At 39.2% G+C, this 19,906-nt stretch overlaps 1 protein-coding gene across 1 annotated transcript in view; it reads right to left on the bottom strand.

The window, feature by feature from the left end:
* The window catches only part of MMP16 (matrix metallopeptidase 16), a 407,510-nt gene that overhangs the window by 107,549 nt on the left and 280,055 nt on the right, over positions 1-19,906 (bottom strand). The window contains exons 5-6 of the mRNA XM_019973934.2: positions 6,041-6,202; positions 3,550-3,761 (exon numbers count right to left, since the gene is read on the bottom strand). Of these exons, the coding sequence (XP_019829493.1) occupies positions 3,550-3,761; positions 6,041-6,202 (374 nt within the window). The remainder of the gene's footprint in view (positions 1-3,549; positions 3,762-6,040; positions 6,203-19,906) is intronic.

The raw sequence follows: 19,906 nt of genomic DNA, 5'->3' as shown, positions 1-19,906 counted from the left end.
GCTTAAAGTCTGTTTTTCTTTTCAAACTTTCCCTAGCTCTTTCAGTTAGCAAAACTTAATGTGGAAAACAGATTTTTGGAATTAAGTAAACCTATAGTCAATTATCGGAGAAGGCAATGGCACCCCACTCCAGTACTCTTGCCTGGAAAATCCCATGGATGGAGGGGCCTGGTGGGCTGCAGTCCATGGGATCGCTAGGAGTCAGACACGACTGAGCGACTTCACTTTACTTTTTCACTTTCATGCATTGGAGAAGGAAATGGCAACCCACTCCAGTGTTCTTGCCTGGAGAATCCCAGGGACAGGGGAGCCTGGTGGGCTTCCGTCTCTGGGGTCGCACAGAGTCGGACATGACTGAAGCGACTTAGCAGCAGCAGCATAATCAATTATGGACTACTTACTGTCCTGATTTTCAGTTTTCTGATTTGTAAAAGAGAGAATACTTTCCATCTTGCTGTGTTATTATAAAGTTTAGAGGTTATTAGGCTTCCCTATTGGAGAAGGAAATGGCAACCCACTCCAGTGTTCTTGCCTGGAGAATCCCAGGGACGGGGGAGCCTGGTGGGCTGCCGTCTGTGGGGTTACACAGAGTCAGACATGACTGAAGTGACTTAGCAGCAGCAGGCTTCCCTGGTGGCTCAGTTGGTAAAGAATCTGCCTGCAATGTGGGAGACCTGGGTTTGATCCGTGGGTTGGGAAGATCCCCTGCAGAAGGACATGACAACCCACTCTAGTATTCTTGCCTGGAGAATCGCCATGGACAGAGGAGCCTGGTGGGCTGCAGTCCACGGGGTCACAAAGAGTTGGATAAGACTGAGCAACTAAGAACACACACGGAGATTATCAACATAAAGTGCCTAGCTTATATTCAGGCACCTATTAGTTACCCACTGCACATAGTTATTAACTAAGAGCAGGTATCACTCAATCATATTCTCTTCCCTGTGATCAAATTTTCGTCTATTTCTGATTTACAACATTTATCACTTTGTACTAGAGTTATGATATCTATCTATCTTCTCCGCCGCAGTACATCAACCTTTTAGTATGTCAAATATCAATTGCTTTACTGTGCCTAGGAAGTGTCTCTCTCAAAATCTGGCATAAGCCTTTTCTCAGTCAGGTGTGTTTTATATACTCAACTAGACTTCAGTACTTTTGCTTCATGTCTTTTCCTCTTGTATCTTAAAAGTACCTAGGTTAATGTTTATCTTCACTCCTGGAGTATGAGCTCCATAAAGTCAGGGGTGTTACCTTCTATTTATAAATCCTGTGTGTTGTTCAGTCATGCCCGACTCTTTCCAACCCCATGGACTGTAGACTGCCAGGCTCCTCTGTCCATGGGGATTCTCCAGGTAAGAGTACTGGGGTGGGTTGCCATGCCCTCCTCCTCCAAGGGATCTTCCCAACCCAGGGATCAAACCCAGGTCTCCCACATTGCAGGAAGATTCCTTTACCAACTGAGCCCTCAGGGAAGCCCAAGAATACTGGAGTTGGTAGCCTATCCCTTCTCCAGGGGATCTTCCTGACCCAGGAATCGAAGTGGGACCTCCTGCATTGTAAGCAGATTCTTTACCAGCTGAGCTGTCAGGGAAGCCCTGGTCCCTAGTAAACTACCCTGGGCATACATATTCATCATAGGCAATAGGAGACGAGCATGAAAATTATAAACAAGATATCTTCTACAGAATTTATTCTTAGAAGTAGAGCAGGGCCTGGTGAAAGAAACTGAATTCAGACAGTTTAGAAACTCTGTCCAGCAGAGAGTTTTGATTAAGGATCCTAGGTACCATGAGAGTTTAGAGAAGCAGCCCTCACTATATATATATATATATATATATATATATATATATATATACACACACACACACACACACACTTGCTTTGACATTGAAAATAGTGGCCACTGCATTTTATTTGAGAGTTGGCCTATGTACTTTCAACTCATTCCTGATGCCAAGAACCAGTGGTTATTCAAGAGCACTCACTAAGCTCTCACAGTGTGCAGAGCATAAGGTTGGTAAAAATAATCATTAGACATGGAGAGACCCGTCCCTTCTGAGACTGGCAATATAATTAGACAGATAAGAAGAATGAAATGAATGTACTCAGAGTCAATTTCATATCATATTCTCAGATAAAGATGACATTTCGGTGATATCACCATGATATCAAGGAATAACACTTGGATGTGGAAATTCAGCCAAAGCAGTGAAATCAGAATCTTTCAGTTGTCATCTGGTATCTTGTAAAATAAGAAAATTATTGCATTTTCTGTTCATTTCAACTAGTTGTTGTGGGCTTAGCCACAATGAGTAATGAGTAAGCTTTTTTACTTTACTCCTTGAATCTAAATTTATTATCCTACTTAAATTAAGTAAGAGATATCTAACTGAGCATTGTAGGGCATTTATAAAATTCAAAAATATATTCATGTATTTGAACAAAAGCATTGATTTTTTTTTCTGGAAATTATGATGCTTTTGAGCATCTTATAGCAAATCCAAACCTTAGTTTCAAATAAAGGAAATAAAGTACTTTGCCTATTAAAATTATATGAAATATATATATTTTAAAGTATGGCCTCTGGTAGATAGGATATTCTGTGTAAGTAGGACAACATTTCATTATTTATTGATTCATACCTACTAAAAAAAAGAGCACATTATTTTATTTTTAAATGAATGGTATTGGTAATATGTAGCTATTTGAATATACTGATGCCAACATAAAACTTACATTTTTCATTAATCTTTCAGAATGGTTTACAAACATTGAGGAAAAAGTATTTTTCAGTATTATACTACATTCACTTTTTAGTATTATGTAATTTACTTTGATACATTGTTTTTCAGGGTTATTGTTGGAGAATTCAATGTCACTGAAATGCACATTTAGCAAAATATAAAATTAGTTTTAGTTTATAACATTTAAAAAATAATGTAAATTAGGTTCACGTTAATTTTTGACATTGGATTTTTATGCCTATAAATGCTTGACTTAAAAAAAAAAACACACAACATATATATGTAAAATCAAAATGACCATCTCAAAGAGATTTAACTTAAATGGCTACTAGTAGACCCTGAGCAAAATGAAATGATCAATACTCCTCTTAAAAAAAGCAGTGTTGTAATTGTCAAGTGAAATTATAAGGATCTCAGAAAGATGTGCAAACCAAAGATAGAGTAGCGGCCGCGCGCCTGGAAGTGGCTAAGCTCCCAAGCAAATCATCTCTATTAGTTCCTATTCATGACTGAAATTACGGTTTTTTTATCTGTTCATAACATGCAGCATTTTTTAGCCTCACATTTCTAAGCATTTTAGCTTTTGCTGACATAAATGCATTCCCCAAATAGAATGTTACGAGAATCTTCTGCTAGACATTTAAGCCCATTTGTGCATTTCTTTTCAAGATACTTTCTTTGAATCTTCTAACTGTGAAAGGCCTGGGAAGGTGGTGTTAGAATGAACGAGAACTTGTTTTCTAAAGCGACACTGTAGACACTTAATCTACCGTTAAAAAAAAAAAAAGTCACAGCTTCCTACCTTGAAAACAAACATCTCACGGCGAAGAATAGCTAGAGTGTTAAAGTTCCCATCGCAGATGTTGGGTTTGGCTCCAGGATACGAAGGTCTGCCCGTGGGAGGCCGCGGAGGTTTGGGCCGGTCGTTTTTCCTTGGGTCAGCTGGAGGAACAGAGCGGTGTGGGGGCACCGTTGGTAGAGGTCTTGTTGGTGGAGGAATCTTGTCAGGCGGACCTTTTGAAAATATGAGGACAGCACTTGGCTCAGTTAAAATTGGAAGGGTGCTAGAAAACATGCTCCAGAGGACAGTCACTCATCAGTGAAGGGTTTGACTAAGTGAGCTAAGAGGCCTTTAAGATTGTATATTTACTGAAATAACAAACCATTTTACTCAACAAACCATTGCCAAGTCCATCAGAGACTGTCTTTATCATGCTGAATTCTAGATCCAAGTAACTAGGCCTTCTTTGTTAATTTTTAATGATTTTTTTTTAATAGCTTCACCACAGTCCTTATTGGATATGCTGCTTTGAAATCTCTTTTGGAAGTAGGTGGTATATTAATAATAAATAAATTAAAATGAATACTGGAACCCTGCATGTAAACGCTACTAAAGTCAATCCTAGATTTTGAAAGATGATTCTGTGCAAATATTTCTAAACATTAACAAATCAAAGTTTATTCTATCCTATGTACCTAACTGTATTTTATAACCTTTTCTTGACTTTCATTATTTTTTTCTAATGAAATGTTTTGACAAATTGCTAGACTAGTGTTTCATTTGAATACTAAATCTAAAACGCCTATTGATTAAAACACTACAAGGTAAAATATTAATGTGAAGAAGTATTTCTAAAAGGGGGTTTCTAAATCAAGCCAAAGTTTACACATGTAATCTGCTACAGATGTAAAGCATCATTCCTCAGGGGATTTATGTTTTAAAAGAGAAATACAGAGCTGTTCACACTTAATATTTAGATATGGAAAGAATACTCTTTTGCAGACCTTCAGTCTAGACTACTAACTCATGAGGTCATGAGAAAGAGCCTCCTTTCAGTTAACTACTTCAGCAGAATGTCTGATGACACCCACATAGGCAGAGGCTAGCTCATTCAACATATAAGCCATTTAGTTTTGAGTCCCAGACAGTTCTGTTTTCTCAGTAGCACCCCAAAAAAGAGCAGTAACAAAAATTGACCTTTTTTTCCCCCAAAACTTATTTTAACCCTGAGAGAATTCTCACCACTTTGAAGTTGAAAAACTAATAAATGAAAAACAAATTAGTGAATTTAAACTATGATACTTGAAAAATGTAAATTATAGTTTCTGAATACTGAATATTAATATACGTACAGCACACATTTACCTTTGTATTGTAAAATGAAAGCTTCATTTTATTAATTTACTAAAGCATATTCTCTACATGTAAATTATAAATGTCAAGTTCTTAACAGTTAAATTTTTGTGTGAAATACATGTCTTTATAAAAGTCAATGGCCATGTTGAGGGAGTTAGGATTTAAATATGTGTAATAGTCTCTCTCCCTTTTGTCTTAATTTTCATTCATTGACTGAATCCCATAAATTAAAACAATTTTACTCTACTGTACATTTATTTTGAATTATGTGTGAAGAAGACTCTTGAGGGTCCTTGGACTGCAAGGAGGTCCAGCCAGTCCATCCTAAAGGAGATCAGGCCTGGGTGTTCATTGGAAGGACTGATGCTGACACTGAAACTCCAGTACTTTGGCCATCTCATGTAAAGAGTTGACTCATTGGAAAAGACTCTGATGCTGGGAGGAATTGGGGGCAGGAGGAGAAGGGGATGACAGAGGATGAGATGGCTGGATGGCATCACTGACTCGATGGACATGAGTTTGAGTAAACTCTGGGAGTTGGTGATGGACAGGGAGGCCTGGCGTGTTGCGATTCATGGGGTCGCAAAGAGTCGGACATGACTGAGCAAGTGAACTGAACTGATGTGTTAGTAAACTTAGCCATTTGTTATTTTTTACTCTTAGTCAATAACTACATGCTTTTGAGTTTATTCTGTTACATCCATTACACAAGATTATTTTCAGCATTTTCAGAAGTGGTTTGTTAGGATCTAACATCAAATATCAGTGAGAATCAATCTGTCAGCTTTTATCAAAGTCTCAGTCTCTTCTAGCAAAGTCTTCTAACTCACTGTGTTTATTGGTTATATTAATTTATTATATTTTACCTGAATTTTAAATACTAAAGTTTATCAGATCTTTACTATAATTTCAGGTTTTAATTAACTCAGTAAGGAAAGTTTATCAGTGCCTAAGCTTTCCCATAATCTGCACATTAAGATATCTGCGATTGGTGCCAACTAAACTTGACTGATAGAAGACTTTTGCCAATAGATCAGATTTTCATTCAATATTTTTCTCTCTAATACAACACTTAGAGCATCTATCTCAAAAAAGACAACACAGGAATTCTATACTTCACTACAGAGTTAATCAAACAGAATCAGTGGTGACCTACCGTATATCTTCTGGATGCCCTGTAAGTCATCACTGGGCAATTTGAAGTTGTCGGTCTCCATGTACTGGTAAAAAGGGGCCATGATGGCAGTAGGGTCATTGGAATGTTCCAGCCCCAGAGCATGTCCCAGTTCATGAACTGCCACAAGAAATAAGTCATTTCCTATGCAAATGAGAAGAAAAGGCATCATTATAACTAATATTCAAGTATAGAATTGACAAGGACAATTGGTATTACCAAAATTTTACCCAAGGAAAATAAGAGGAACTCTTTAGTTCAACGATCAGTATGATTTTTATCATTGGATTACTTTTGGGTAAAATCAAACATGTTATTTTTAAAAGAAGGGGCAGGGTTGGTGGTGAGGGTTGATAGTGAGGGTGAGGGTTGATAGTGAAGTCACAAAAATTTAGAAACTTAAAGAGGAATAAAGAACAAAAGTTGAAGAGAGAACAGTAGCACCAGAAATTGCTACTACTGCTGTTGAAATATCCTAGAAAACATGCAATATACTATATCTCACTTATGTGATCTTCATATTGGACATAATTCTAACAATAATTCTGCAAAAAATACAAGGTACAATCCCTACTTTTACACAAATGAGTAGATTAAGGCATAGGGGGTGACAAATTTTGTCAACAATAGTAAATCTTTGTATTTACATAGCTGTGACTAGAACTCAGGTTATTATAATTCCTAGAATATGGTTATCTTTCTTACCAGCTTAGAATATAGGAAAATAGGAGTGTAAAATAAAAGTCATAGGGTAGCAGTCATAAAAACTAGAAATCTAGTCTTAGCTCTGCAAATACAAATTCTAATCAATTAATGCATGATCTGAACAAAATATATTTATCGTAGAACTCTCAGAGACAGTTAATTTGACTTTGTGTAATCAGACCCCTGCGGATGGCCTCTACATGCTGTCCACTCTCGGATCATCATAAGTCAGCGCCTGAGAACAGAGCCAGTCCTTCATGGATATTTGTTCATTCCAAAAATTTAATTGAACCTCATGAGTATCAATGAATTGGGGCTGTTATTCTTCCAAGCGTTATGTTTCTAAGTGATAAATTTAACATGACTGAACGTAAAATGCAGTTTTAGGTGGTTGACTTGTTACAAATGCTAAAGAATTCAGTGGACTTCCTGAGTCTCACTTTAAGGAACATTCCTTTCCAACCACTTTTACAATGTAATCACTGTGGTGATTACCTGCAGAGGGCTATTTTTTTAAACATGAAAACTGGGTGCATAACCAGTACTTTTTTGACTTCCTTTCTGGAGTAGTCTGTCAGAGGGAAGGGGTGAAACCGTGGGGCTGACTGCACACAGAAAGGAGCCGTTCAAACATATCTGGGGCTTACCTGAGTTTCAGAGAATATCTGTTTAAATATCAGTGGGGAACAAATTAGAGAGGCTTAAAAAGAAACAGAAGTTAAAAGAAAAATAATATAATATGTATTATCTGTAATAAAAATGTTGACTACCTTTATTAAGTTTACTAACTCTGCACTGGGCCTTTTGACCTGTATTCTCTCACTTAATTCCCCCAGTTCTCCAGTCACTATAATCATGTCCACTTAAAAAATGAGAAAACAAAGCTTGGAGACATGAAATACAATTTGCAAGTTCATGTAGTAAGACATAGGTGGATTTCTGTCCTCATAACATTACATTCTAATGGGGGAGACCAGAGAGGAACATGATAGAAAAGTAAAATAAACAGGATGTTACATAGTGGAAAATGATACCGATAAATAATAAGGCAGACAAAGAATAAAGTCAGAGAGGAAATGGAGCCTAGAATATACAGGGAATTTTAGAGAACAGTAATGGTTTTGCTTTCTAGCCTGACTGCAGTGGGGATCATTGAAAGGTTTTGAGCTGAGGAGGGACATAATCTGACTTAATTTTGACAAGATCATTCTGGAAACTACTTATGATAATCAAATGCAGTGGGCAAGGGGCTCAGCATGATTAAATCTCTGATGTTAGTGTAATAATTCAGGCAAAGATACTAGTGACCTGGCCCAAAGCGGGTATAATGAAGGTATACAGAAGCAGTAAAATTTTTGATACATTTTGAAACAAGAATCACATAGCTTCTTAAAAGACAAAATGCAAGGTGTGAGAAAAAAAAAAAAAGTCAAAGATAACACCATGTCTTTTGACACCAGCAACTTAAAAGAATGAAGATACCATTCAATGGACAAAACACTAGGAAACTTATCATTTGTTGCCTTGCTTTTTTTGTTTGGTGGAGGTGAGCACCTTACCAGGAGCTCATTCTTTGAGTGTTGAAAATGGCCATGGAAAATTTTTAGAGATTCAAATAAATAAGGGATTGATTTTTGACTTGCCAGGGTATTTATCTCATGTAAGGAAGGAAGTGATTACATTATGGGATGAAGGATTATAGCAAGATATGGTGATAAGATTAAGATCATCTCTTAAATGATGTTGTGAAAGGATATTTGGTGTCATGAGGCTAGTAAGAGTGAGCTGGAGAGATACTCTGTGGCAGTCATAATAGATATCAGAAATTGAGATTTGTAAGAGCGAGGTCAAGGATATACCTATGGGAGTGAGTCTCTGAGTTAGAGTGGAATACAAAGTCATTGGATGGGAGATCCAATAACTTAGAGGGCTGAACACTGGAAAAATTTTTCTACATGACCATTGAGATCACCAAGAATTAAAATAAATGTATTTAGCAGGGGAAGGAAAGAGTAGGACAAATTGAGAAAGTAGCATTGACATATATACACTGTCATGTATAAAATAGATAACTAGCAAGAAGCTGCTGTATAACACAGGGAGCCCAGCCTAGCACTCTATGATGACCAAGGGGGCTGGAATATAATCATGACCAATTTGCTCTGTTGTAGGGCAGAAGCCAACACAGCCTTGTAATTATCCTCCAATTAAAAATGAAGTGATGTCAAAGGGATTAGGGTCAAACTGGGAGATAAAGTCGTCAAGGATTCAGGAGAACAATGTGGCTGCTGGTAGATGACTACAGCAAGGGAGACATGGACGGAACAGTCCAACAAAATCAGTCACAGCTTGACATTTCTATGGAGGAGACTGGGAGCATGATCTTGAAATGGCATTAAAAAGAAAAGAAAATATAAGAGGGCATGTATCATAGCTCATGTCCTGCAGTAGAAGGAATGTGGGGGAGAAAACAGCTAGCATTTTGAAGCAATGGAGAGACTAAGTTTAGTTACCGAAAGAATCTAAAGGGAACATTTTCAAAATAAGTTGATTGCTATTAAAGAGGTTTTGCTGACAATGGACTTTGAACATCTCTGGAGTGAACAGCTTCAGCAGAGAGAAGGAAGGAAATGAAGGCAGAAATGGCAATGTACAAAATTGTAAGAGAATGAGAGTCCCAGGGGTAAGGGCTGGCCTGTGCTTCCTGTGGTAACAGATGAAAATGGGAGGAGAGGGCCTGAAAATAAGCCTCATGATCCCAAGGTATCAAACAAAAGAGATCACTATTACTTTAAGAATACATTTAAAGGAATTAAATAACATGGACAAAGCAGGGAGTGAAATTCCAGGGGGTATACAGCAGGAAAATGTATAATGGGAGAAAGGACAGCTTCCTGCACCCACTTTTGCTTCAGTTTTTGATATTTTTCCTCTGCCTACAAGATACTTCCACATTCTTCAGCAAGATAGCCAAGATCTTTTATCCATATTCCTTTCTCCTCCTTTACAACATTATTTCCTATTTCTTTTCCTTCTGATACCCTCTTTCTAGTTATGTAAGTATGTGCTTGCTCAGCCCTGAAGGTAAATGCATGAACTGTCTTCCTCCTAGAATTGAAACACACCTTCCTTTGCTTGGTGTGTTAAAGTTAAGTGAAGTGAAAGCCTCTCAGTCGTGTCCGACTCTTTGTGACCCCGTGGACTATACAGTCCATGGAATTCTCCAGGCCAGACTGGATTGGGTAGCCTTTCCCTCCTCCAGGGGATCTTCCCAACCCAGGAATTGAACTCAGGTTTCCTGCATTGCATGTGGATTCTCTTACCAACTGAGCCACAAGGGAAGCCCTCTTGGTGTGTTGGATGCATATCAAGTTGACTTGGTGTGAGTGCTCAAATGTTACCTTCTCTATGATGTCCTTCCCCAAAGGGGTACAATTACCACGTGCTCTCTTTTTGCTCCCATAACCCATTGTGCATCACCTTATCATAAAAGTCAGTAGCATTTTATTGTCATCATCTCTGAGCAGGTCTTCCCAATGAATTTTGAACTCTTTAAAGACTGAACTTGTGCATCATGTATCTTCACACCTTCAGTTCAAAGACATTGTCTGACATCTAGCAGATGATTAATCATTAAATGAAGTCACTCAGTTGTGTCCGACTCTTTGCGACGCTGGGGACTGCAGCCCACCAGGCTCCTCTGTCCATGGGATTCTCCAGGCAAGAGTACTGGAGTGGGTTGCCATTTCCTTCTCCAGGGGATGTCCCCGACCCAGGGATCGAACCCAGGTCTCCCACATGCCATGCAGATGCAGGCAGACGCTTCCCTAGTGGCTCAGAGGTTAAAGCGTCTGCCTCCGTCTTCCTTGAATGCAGGAGACCTGGGTTCGATCCCTGGGTCAGGAAGATCCCCTGGAGAAGGAAATGGCAACCCACTCCAGTATTCTTGCCTGGAGAATCCCATGCAGGGAGGAGCCTGGTAGGCTACAGTCCATGGGGTCGCAAAGAGTCAGACACGACTGAGCGACTTCACTTTCACTTTCAATCATTAAATGAGCTGAATGAGTGAATGAGTTCGTAGGAAGTGGAGGACTAATTAGAATGTGAATAGTAAAGAACAGAATGTCATTTCCATCTAAATATAGTTCAGATATTTTTCTTCCTCCCACAAAATTTATTGAAGTACAATTGACAAAATTGCAAAATATTTAAACTGCACATTGTGGTAGTTTGAGATATGTTTACATTGCGAAAGGATTCTCCTCAATGAGTTAATAACACATCCATTACCAGCTTTCTTTCTTTGCCGTGAGAACTCTATCAAATTGCAGTGATAAAATTCAGTGTCATCAACTATAGTCACCATGCTATACATTAGATCCTTAGGAATTATTCATCTTATAACTGAAAGTTTGTCCTCCTTTAACAACCTTTTTCTGTCTGCCCACTTCCCAGTTTTTTTTCAGACTATCATGGGTGGAAAGAGAATGAAATGAGGTAAGAGAAAACTGAGGAGACCACTACTCTTATATGGCATCAGACAGTGGGACTAAAATACGCCAGCACTCAATAAATGTCACTGAGTTGCTCAAAAGTGCCAGAAGATAGTTGTGTCTGAAGTAACGAAAAAGACTATGGTCTATAGGAAATTGGAGAGTGCAGAACAAGTTTGCTTTTGTAAAATATTTTAGAGGAGGAATTACAATGATTGGAGGGACTAAGGACTGAGAGTGGGATGTTCACAGTGTTTGGACAGTGGAAAATCAAAAGGCACAGGAGGTCAGATTTACTGGAAAACAGGACTTTGAAAGATTACATTTTGAGTTAAAAATTAAAAAAAAAATAGAATGAAACATGCTCTTATGGATCATCCAGCAAGCATGTGCTAGTCATAGGCAGAGATAACAGAAAGAAGAAAGGAGTCATTTAATTAGAGACGTAGGAACCACGGGAGTGTTTATGAGTATGCAATATATGGAGAAGGCTTCAGATTGTGTCTCAGAGAACACTCACAGGTGGGAGGAAGTAGGGAGAAATGAATCACAGTTATTTTACATGTCAGACGTCTAACACCAACTCTGGAATGAGCACCTTTGTGATTTTATATCAGAGATACATTCATTAAGATACAAATCTAATATTGATGAGATACTGCAACCACAAATAAGGTGCAAAGTGGTAGGACAGGTGTATGCTCAGCATCTGGGTATACTCATGCCCAGAAAATACATTAAAGGGTCTTAGGAAGCATTACCAGAGAAGGCACTGGCACCCCACTCCAGTGCGCTTGCCTGGAAAATCCCATGGACGGAGGAGCCTGGTAGGCTGCAGTTCATGGGGTCGCTAAGAGTCGGACATGACTGAGTGACTTCACTTTTACTTTTCACTTTCATGCATTGGAGAAGGAAATGGCAACCCACTCCAGTGTTCTTGCCTGGAGAATCCCAGGGACGGGGGAGCCTGGTGGGCTGCCATCTCTGGGGTTGCACAGAGTTGGACACGACTGACGTGACTTAGCTGCAGCAGCAGCAGCAGGAAGCATTACTACCAATAAAGCTAGTACAGGTGATGGAATTCCAGCTGAGCTATTGAAAATACTAAAAGATAACGTTGCCAAAGTGCTGCACTGGATATGTCTGCAAGTGTGGAAAACCCAGCAGTGGCCACAGGACTGGAAAAGGTCAGTTTTTGTCTCAATTCCAAAGAAGGGTAAGGCTTAAGAATGTTCAAACTACTCTACAATTGTGTTCACTTCCCATGCTAGTAAGGGTATGCTCAAAATCCTTCAAGTTAGGCTTCAGCAGTACTTGAATTGAGAACTTCCAGATGTACAAGCTAGGTTTAGAAAAGGCAGAGGAACCAGAGCTCAAATTGCCAACATTCTTTGGAACATAGAGAGAGCAAGAGAATTCCAGAAAAACATCTGCTTCTGATTCATTGACTATGTGGAAGGCTTTGACTGTGTGGATCACAAAAAACTGTGAAAATTCTGAAAGAGATGGGAATACCAGACCACCCTACCCATCTCCTAAGAAACTTGTAGGCAGGCCAAGATGCAACAGTTAGAACCTTACATGGAACAACTGACTGGTTCAAAATTGGGAAAGGAGTATGTCAAGGCTGTATACTGTCACCCTGTTTATTTAACTTATATGCAGAGTACATCATGTGAAATGCTGGGTTGGATTAGTTACAAGCTGGAGTCAAGATTGCTGGGAGAAATAAAAACAACCTCAAATATGTACATGATACCACTCTAATGGCAGAAAGCAAAGAGGAACTAAAGAGCCTCTTGATGAGGGTGAAGGAGGAAAGCGAAAAAGCTGGTTTAAAACTCATTGTTATAAAAACTAAGATCATGACATCTGAAACCATCACTTCTTGGCAAATAGAGGGGTGGAAAAGTGGAAGCAGTGACAAATTTTCTCTTCTGGGGCTCAAAAATCAATATGGATGGTAACTGCAACCATGAAATTAGAAGACACTTGCTTCTTGGAAGGAAGGCTATGACAGCGTATTGAAAAGCAAAGACATCACTTTGGTGACAAAGGTCCATATAGTCAAAGTCTTTCCAATAGTCATGTATAGATGTGAGAGTTGGACCAAAAAGAAGGTTGAGTGCTGAAGAATTGATGCTTTTGAACTATGGTGTTGCATAAGATTCTTGAGAGTCCCTTGGACAACAGGGAGAACAAACCAGTTAATCCTAAGTGACAGCAACCCTTAATACTCATTGGAAGGACTGATGCTGAAGCTGAAGCTCCAATGATTTGATCTGATGGGAAGAGCCAACTCATTGGAAAAGACCCTGATGCTGGGAAAGACTGAAGGCAGGAGGAGAAGAAGGTGGCAGAGGATGAGACGGTTGGACAGCATCACTGATTCAGTGCACATGAACTTGGGTGAACTCTGGGAGATGGTGAGAGACAGGGAGGCCTGGCGTGCTGTAGTCCGTGGGGTCGATGGGGAGAGAACAAATTAGCCAAAATGGTGTTTTGAGGCTCTCTCACCCCATATTTTGTAAATAATGACTATGTAACAGCTAAGATTGCTTATAGCACTGCGTGTGCACAGCACAAGTACTTGCTTCGTCATGGGCTGCTTTGTGCAATACTCCTGTATGAAAACAGCTTCACCATGAAAGCCCTGGCTGCTGCTGCACTGGGACTACATTGGAGCAGCAATATGGTTATGCTATATGAGGTTATGTTATGGCTCCATTATGGCTTGGTTATGGTTATGTTGTGGCTGCTGCTATGGCGGCTGTGCCAGCCAGGAGAGAAGAAATGTGTCTATAGTTCCTACAGCTTCTCATATCTTCTACCAGCCTCTTCGCTCACACCTTGCCTACTCTGGGCTCAAAGAAGAGCATGCATAGGGTTAACAGCGAGACAAACAGGATGAGAAGCAGTACAGGTTCACAAAGAGTCAGATACGACTTCACAACTGAACAAGAACTACGACAACTGCAAAGAAGTTGCAAAGTGGTAGGACAGGTGTATGCTTAGGGTCTGGGCATACTCATGCTTACAAAATACATGTAAATTTGGCTGGAATGTGCTATCAGTGCGCTAAAAGTGAGAGAAATTTTTATCAAAACCAGACCTAATGACAAAACAGCAATCCATAAAGCCTGCAATGGACCGGCAAAACAAGGCTGTGTAACCAGGGGCAGAAGACACAAAGGTGTGCAGTCAAGGTTCCCAAGATGCTATGGTGACATCCAAGCTTGGCAAGATGATAGCACTGGTTTGGAAAATGCGCTTAGACTCTCCTGCCCTTCTTTTATCAAAACAGATACAACTTCTTTGTCAGAAAGTCCCAATGTGATCTTACAGGGATTATGTCTTGTCTTTATTCTTCAAAAGGAAATAAATCCAACCTTCATAACCTTCCTCCTGTGTATTATGTCCCCTTCCCTAGGAAAAATGTAACCTGAACTTTGTTCTTAGGTAAGCAAATAGGAATTCATTCCTTCACTCTTGGTCAGGTAAGTATCACTGCTGCTGCTGCTGCTGCTGCTAAGTCACTTCAGTCCTGTCCGACTCTGTGCGATCCCAGAGACAGCAGCCCACCAGGCTCCCCAATCCCTGGATTCTCCAGACAAGAACACTGGAGTGGGTTGCATTTCCTTCTCCAATGCATGAAAGTGAAAGTGAAAGTGAAGTCACTGGTCGTGTCCGACCCTCAGCGACCCCATGGACTGCAGCCCACCAGGCTCCTCCATCCATGGGATTTTCCAGGCAAGAGTCCTGGAGTGCAGTGCCATTGTCTTCTCCGAAATATCACTGTTAGCCAGGTATCAAACTATTGGACCTTGATGAATTAACAAGTACTTCAAATCTCTCACAGGACAACAGTGTTTTATTCACTTTTTTTTTTTTCCTTTCAGCTAGTAAGAGAAATGAAGAAAAAAACCACAAAAAGTAAGACAAGGTGATAACAGCAAAAATCATATTTCATATATCTATTCACTTCAGATTAATCTAATTTCTTCTAAGCATCTTTCCTAACAGTGGAGTCATTCCTTGTTTAAGAAATAAAGTAAGGCTTTAGAAGAAAATTAATAGGCTTAGGACATGAACCCATGACCTATTGACTTTGCCACAGTACTTTTAATCAGAAATACTGGCTAAACGCTCCAAGTAATTACCATCCTTCAGATGACTGGCAATAATATAATTAAAACTTACTGAAGATTCATAACAGTTTAAAAGGGTAAGTTGTTAAGTAAAGTACCAGTCTGTAGTTTGAATTCTACTTAGAACAAAAGTTTTTGGCCCATGATGAATTTTAGACAATTAAAATGCACCAGACTTTTTGCCTAATGATGAAAATAATAACTGCTTCTGTAACTTATCATTAATTTACACGATTCAAGATTCTCAACTGCAATATGCCTTGATCTTATCAACATGCAGGCGAAATCAGCTAAATGGCTCTTAATACAGAAATAGTACTTGCTTCTTTTGTAAGATTTTGAGATTTGAGTGTGTTGTTTTCAATTGAATCCCTGATCATCTTCACTTTGTATACTCCAATATAATTTCAGGACACTGAACTGTATATTATTAAATATAATGCATTATTTAAAATTTCCTTGTCATAATTACATCTTTATATTTCATTCTGAACTTTTTCAACCCTCCATTCATTTCCATATGCAACTCCTTCTGCTAACAGCATACCTTGAATATCAAAAATGACTATACAATATTTCATATGTAAAAAATGTTATATGTAATCATGACATTCATAATCCTATAAAAGTATTAAAACATTAGCATCACTAAATCAATCTGTTTTTGCCCTTATATTTGACTGTCCTGGTCCCTCCAGAGGCAATCACTAACTTGAATTTTAAATTTCTCAATCTCCTGCTTAATCAAATATGTGTCTTTAAACAAATTATAGTTTTATAAATGCAGTATCATTCTGTATGTTGTCTTCTGAAACTTTCTGAAGGTCTGGATTTGTTTTTCTAATATCTTTTTGTTTACCTCTGTCAGTCTTACAAAATTTTTTAACCCTTCAAAACAAAATTCAGAAACGCCTCTTCTGTGAAGCTTTGTCCACCTCCCCAGGTAAATTTAGTTTCTCTGTCTCTGTGTATCCTTGGCCTTTTGCACATAACTTGATTGTAACACATACCATAATTTCCCTGACAGCTTCTGAAGCATGGAAATACTTAATATTTACTTGTAGGTAAAATGACTGGGAACATATTTGAGAAAGTTAATAATTTTTATTTAAATATGTAATTTAAAATACTCAAGTCCATGTCTAGAAACAAAACTCAGAAATCATCATGAAATCTCTGATTAGTGGTAGTTACCTCAGTGCCTAATAGATAAATAGGATGGGCCTTCTTAAACTTCTGTCCTTTCAAACTATCCACACACTGGTTTTGCCAGTTGAGAAGCTAAAGAACTATGTGAGAGTCAAATCTCCAAGGTGGCCCAAATGACTTCTACCTCCTGGTGTTTCATTATATGTACTTGCTGGAGTAGAATATGGTAGAAGTGATGGTATGCGATTGCCAAGGTTAGGTCATAATATTCATTAGGACTTCCTTCTTCTTTATTTCTCTCTGGAGAATTAGTTCCCATGTCCTATAAACAGCTCTCTATGCAGAGGGTACATGTGGAGAATCAGAGCCTCCTACCAAAGAGCTCCAGGACTAAGCTTGGAAGTAGATTTTACAGCCTCTTCAGATAACTGCAGCCACAACCAATAATTTCACTACACATTCGCATATACCTGGAATCAAAACCCCCAGCTAAACTGCTCTTGGATACTTTACCTGCCCCTGCTCCACTGAACTGTGTGAGATAATAAGTGTGTTAAGTTGCTAAGGTTTGGGGTGATTTACTTTTTATGCAGTAACAGATAAGTAATATGGGACATTTATGCACTCTAATTCCTCACTATGTGGTTAGGATTAGGAGATAGGAAAGATAAGCTTAAAAAAAATTGGGTAGAAAAAGAAGCTACTCTGAAGCATCCGATTATTTGTACAATAATCCTGATATATATATATATAAAAAGGTGTCTTGAATATTGTCCAGTCCAATTATCTCTACATAAACCGAAAGGTTTGGTGATAATTCTAACTAAATTTGAGAAAAGTCTGTGACTGCAAACTTTCACAGATAAAAATATCAGCTATTTTGCTGCCTCATATGTTTTTGTCAAATATATAAGACCTGATACTTTGGTTGCCCCTTTATTTCTATTCTCTTGGCGTCTCACTGAAAGAGAGGGCCTGTTTCTTGGTGGTGGTTTAGTCGCGAACTCATGTCTGACTCTTGAGATCCCCCGGGACTGTAGCCCACCAGGCTCCTCTGTCCGTGGGATTCTCCAGGCAAGAATACTGGAGTGGGTTGCCATTTCCTTCTCCAAGGGAGCTTCCCCACTCAGGAATTGAACCCGGGTCTCCTGCACCACAGGCAGACTCTTTCCCAACTGAGCTATGAGGGCCTCTTTCTTGCTAGCCGGTAAAACCTGGGGTCCCTACTGAAGAGCCAGAAAAGTCTGGGAGACATGTGAAAAAATAACAAGAATAAAATGCTATGTGTTGACCACTTATTATGAACTAGAAGTATGTCACTGAATTTGTCACCGAAACCTCATGACTGAACGTTCTCACTCCCTCTGCCAATAACGCTTTTGAGGCTGCGCTACTGGCTCGGTCAGGCTCTCCACACGGGAGAGCTGGCCCCACCCTCCCTCATGGCCGCCCACCTCTGCACGAGTCAGATCCCTACTGAGCTCTGCAAAGTAGGACGGGATAGGAGCTGATTTCGGGTAAGATTTTCACATGTCCCTTATTTCCACTTCACTCTTATTAAGCCTCCACTTCCTCAAGGGTCTGGTGCACTTCCGTTGCCTTCTTTCTGCCTGCTGTTCCTGGTCTCAACATTTCCCTCATTCCCCAAGGTTCTCAAGCTACCGAATGACTCCTTGGCACCTTCTCTGGATGCTTTCTCTCAACCAAGTCATAGTTAAGACTATGAAAAAAGCTTATTATTACAATCATTTATTAGTTATTATCATACATGAGTTAATATGAGGCAATGAAGTTACAATTTTGAATAGCATTTACCTGTGTGCCATGCAAATTTGACCGTTTTGTTTAATGACAACTCTAATTTTCTTTCACATATGCTCAAACCTTTGAAGTGTTTTGTTCTGTTAAAGTGTATAGTATTATTAATGACATCTCCAGACTAGAATTAAAGGAAACAAAAAGTTCTCGTAAAGTGTTTAAAAAGCAACACAAAGAATATCAGTTAATATTCACGTGTAGTATGTCTCACCATATTAGTTAAATTTTGTTATTATCACTATTTTCCAGATCAGGAAATGAAGACTTTTGTAGATGGCATGACTTGGCCAAAGTTACCTAATAACTGGCAGGAACTGAGTTAAGCCCCCTTACAGTCTAGGCCCTGTACAATGTCACTAACCTTCATCCATAGTTAATCAGGCACTCTATCTATCAGACCTATTCCCTTAAATCAATTTCTCACTTCCACTGTATAATCATAAGGGATTTGATTTAGGCCATACCTGAATAGTCTAGTGGTTTTCCCTACTTTCTTCAATTTAAGTATGAATTTGGCAATAAGGAGTTCACGATCTGAGCCACAGTCAGCTTACGGTCTTGTTTTTGCTGACTGTATAGAGCTTCTCCATCTTTGGCTGCAAAGAATATAATCAATCTGATTTCAGTGTTGACCATCTGGTGATGTCCATGTGTAGAGTCTTCTCTTGTGTTGTTGGAAGAGGGTGTTTGCTATGACCATTGCGTTTTCTTGGTAAAACTCTATTAGCCTTTGCCCTGCTTCATTCCATATTCCAAGCGGATATTGGCAGTTTGATCTCCAGTTCCTCTGCCTTTTCTAAAACCAGCTTGAACATCTGGAATTTCATGGTTCACGTATTACTGAAGCCTGGCTTGGAGAATTTTGAGCATTACTTTACTAGCATGTGAGATGAGTGCAATTGTGCAGTAGCTGGAGCATTCTTTGGCATTACCTTTCTTTGGGATTGGAATGAAAACTGACCTTTTCCAGTCCTGTGGCCACTGCTGAGTTTTCCAAATTTGCTGGCATATTAAGTGCAGCACTTTCACAGCATCATCTTTCAGGATTTGAAAGAGCTCAACTGGAAGTCCATCACCTCCACTAGCTTTGTTCATAATGATGCTTTCTAAGGCCCACTTGACTTCCCATTCCAGGATGTCTGGCTCTAGGTGAATGATTACACCATCGTGATTATCTTGGTCATGAAGATCTTTTTTGTACAGTTCTTCTGTGTATTCTTGCCACCTCTTAATACCAGATGTTCAAGCTGGTTTTAGAAAAGGTAGAGGAACCAGAGATCAAATTGCCAACATCTGCTGGATCATGGAAAAAGGAAGAGTTCCAGAAAAACATCGATTTCTTCTTTATTGACTATGCCAAAGCCTTTGACTGTGTGGATCACAATAAACTGTGGAAAATTCTGAAAGAGATGGGAATACCAGACCACCTGTCCTGCCTCTTGAGAAACCTGTATGCAGGTCAGGAAGCAACAGTTAGAACTGGACATGGAACAACAGACTGGTTCCAAATAGGAAAAGGAGTACATCAAGGCTGT

The sequence above is a fragment of the Bos indicus genome, chromosome 14, assembly GCF_029378745.1.
Source record: "Bos indicus isolate NIAB-ARS_2022 breed Sahiwal x Tharparkar chromosome 14, NIAB-ARS_B.indTharparkar_mat_pri_1.0, whole genome shotgun sequence".
In the NCBI taxonomy this organism is placed as follows: Eukaryota; Metazoa; Chordata; class Mammalia; order Artiodactyla; family Bovidae; genus Bos; species Bos indicus.
This window is presented reverse-complemented; position numbering and strand designations above follow the sequence as displayed.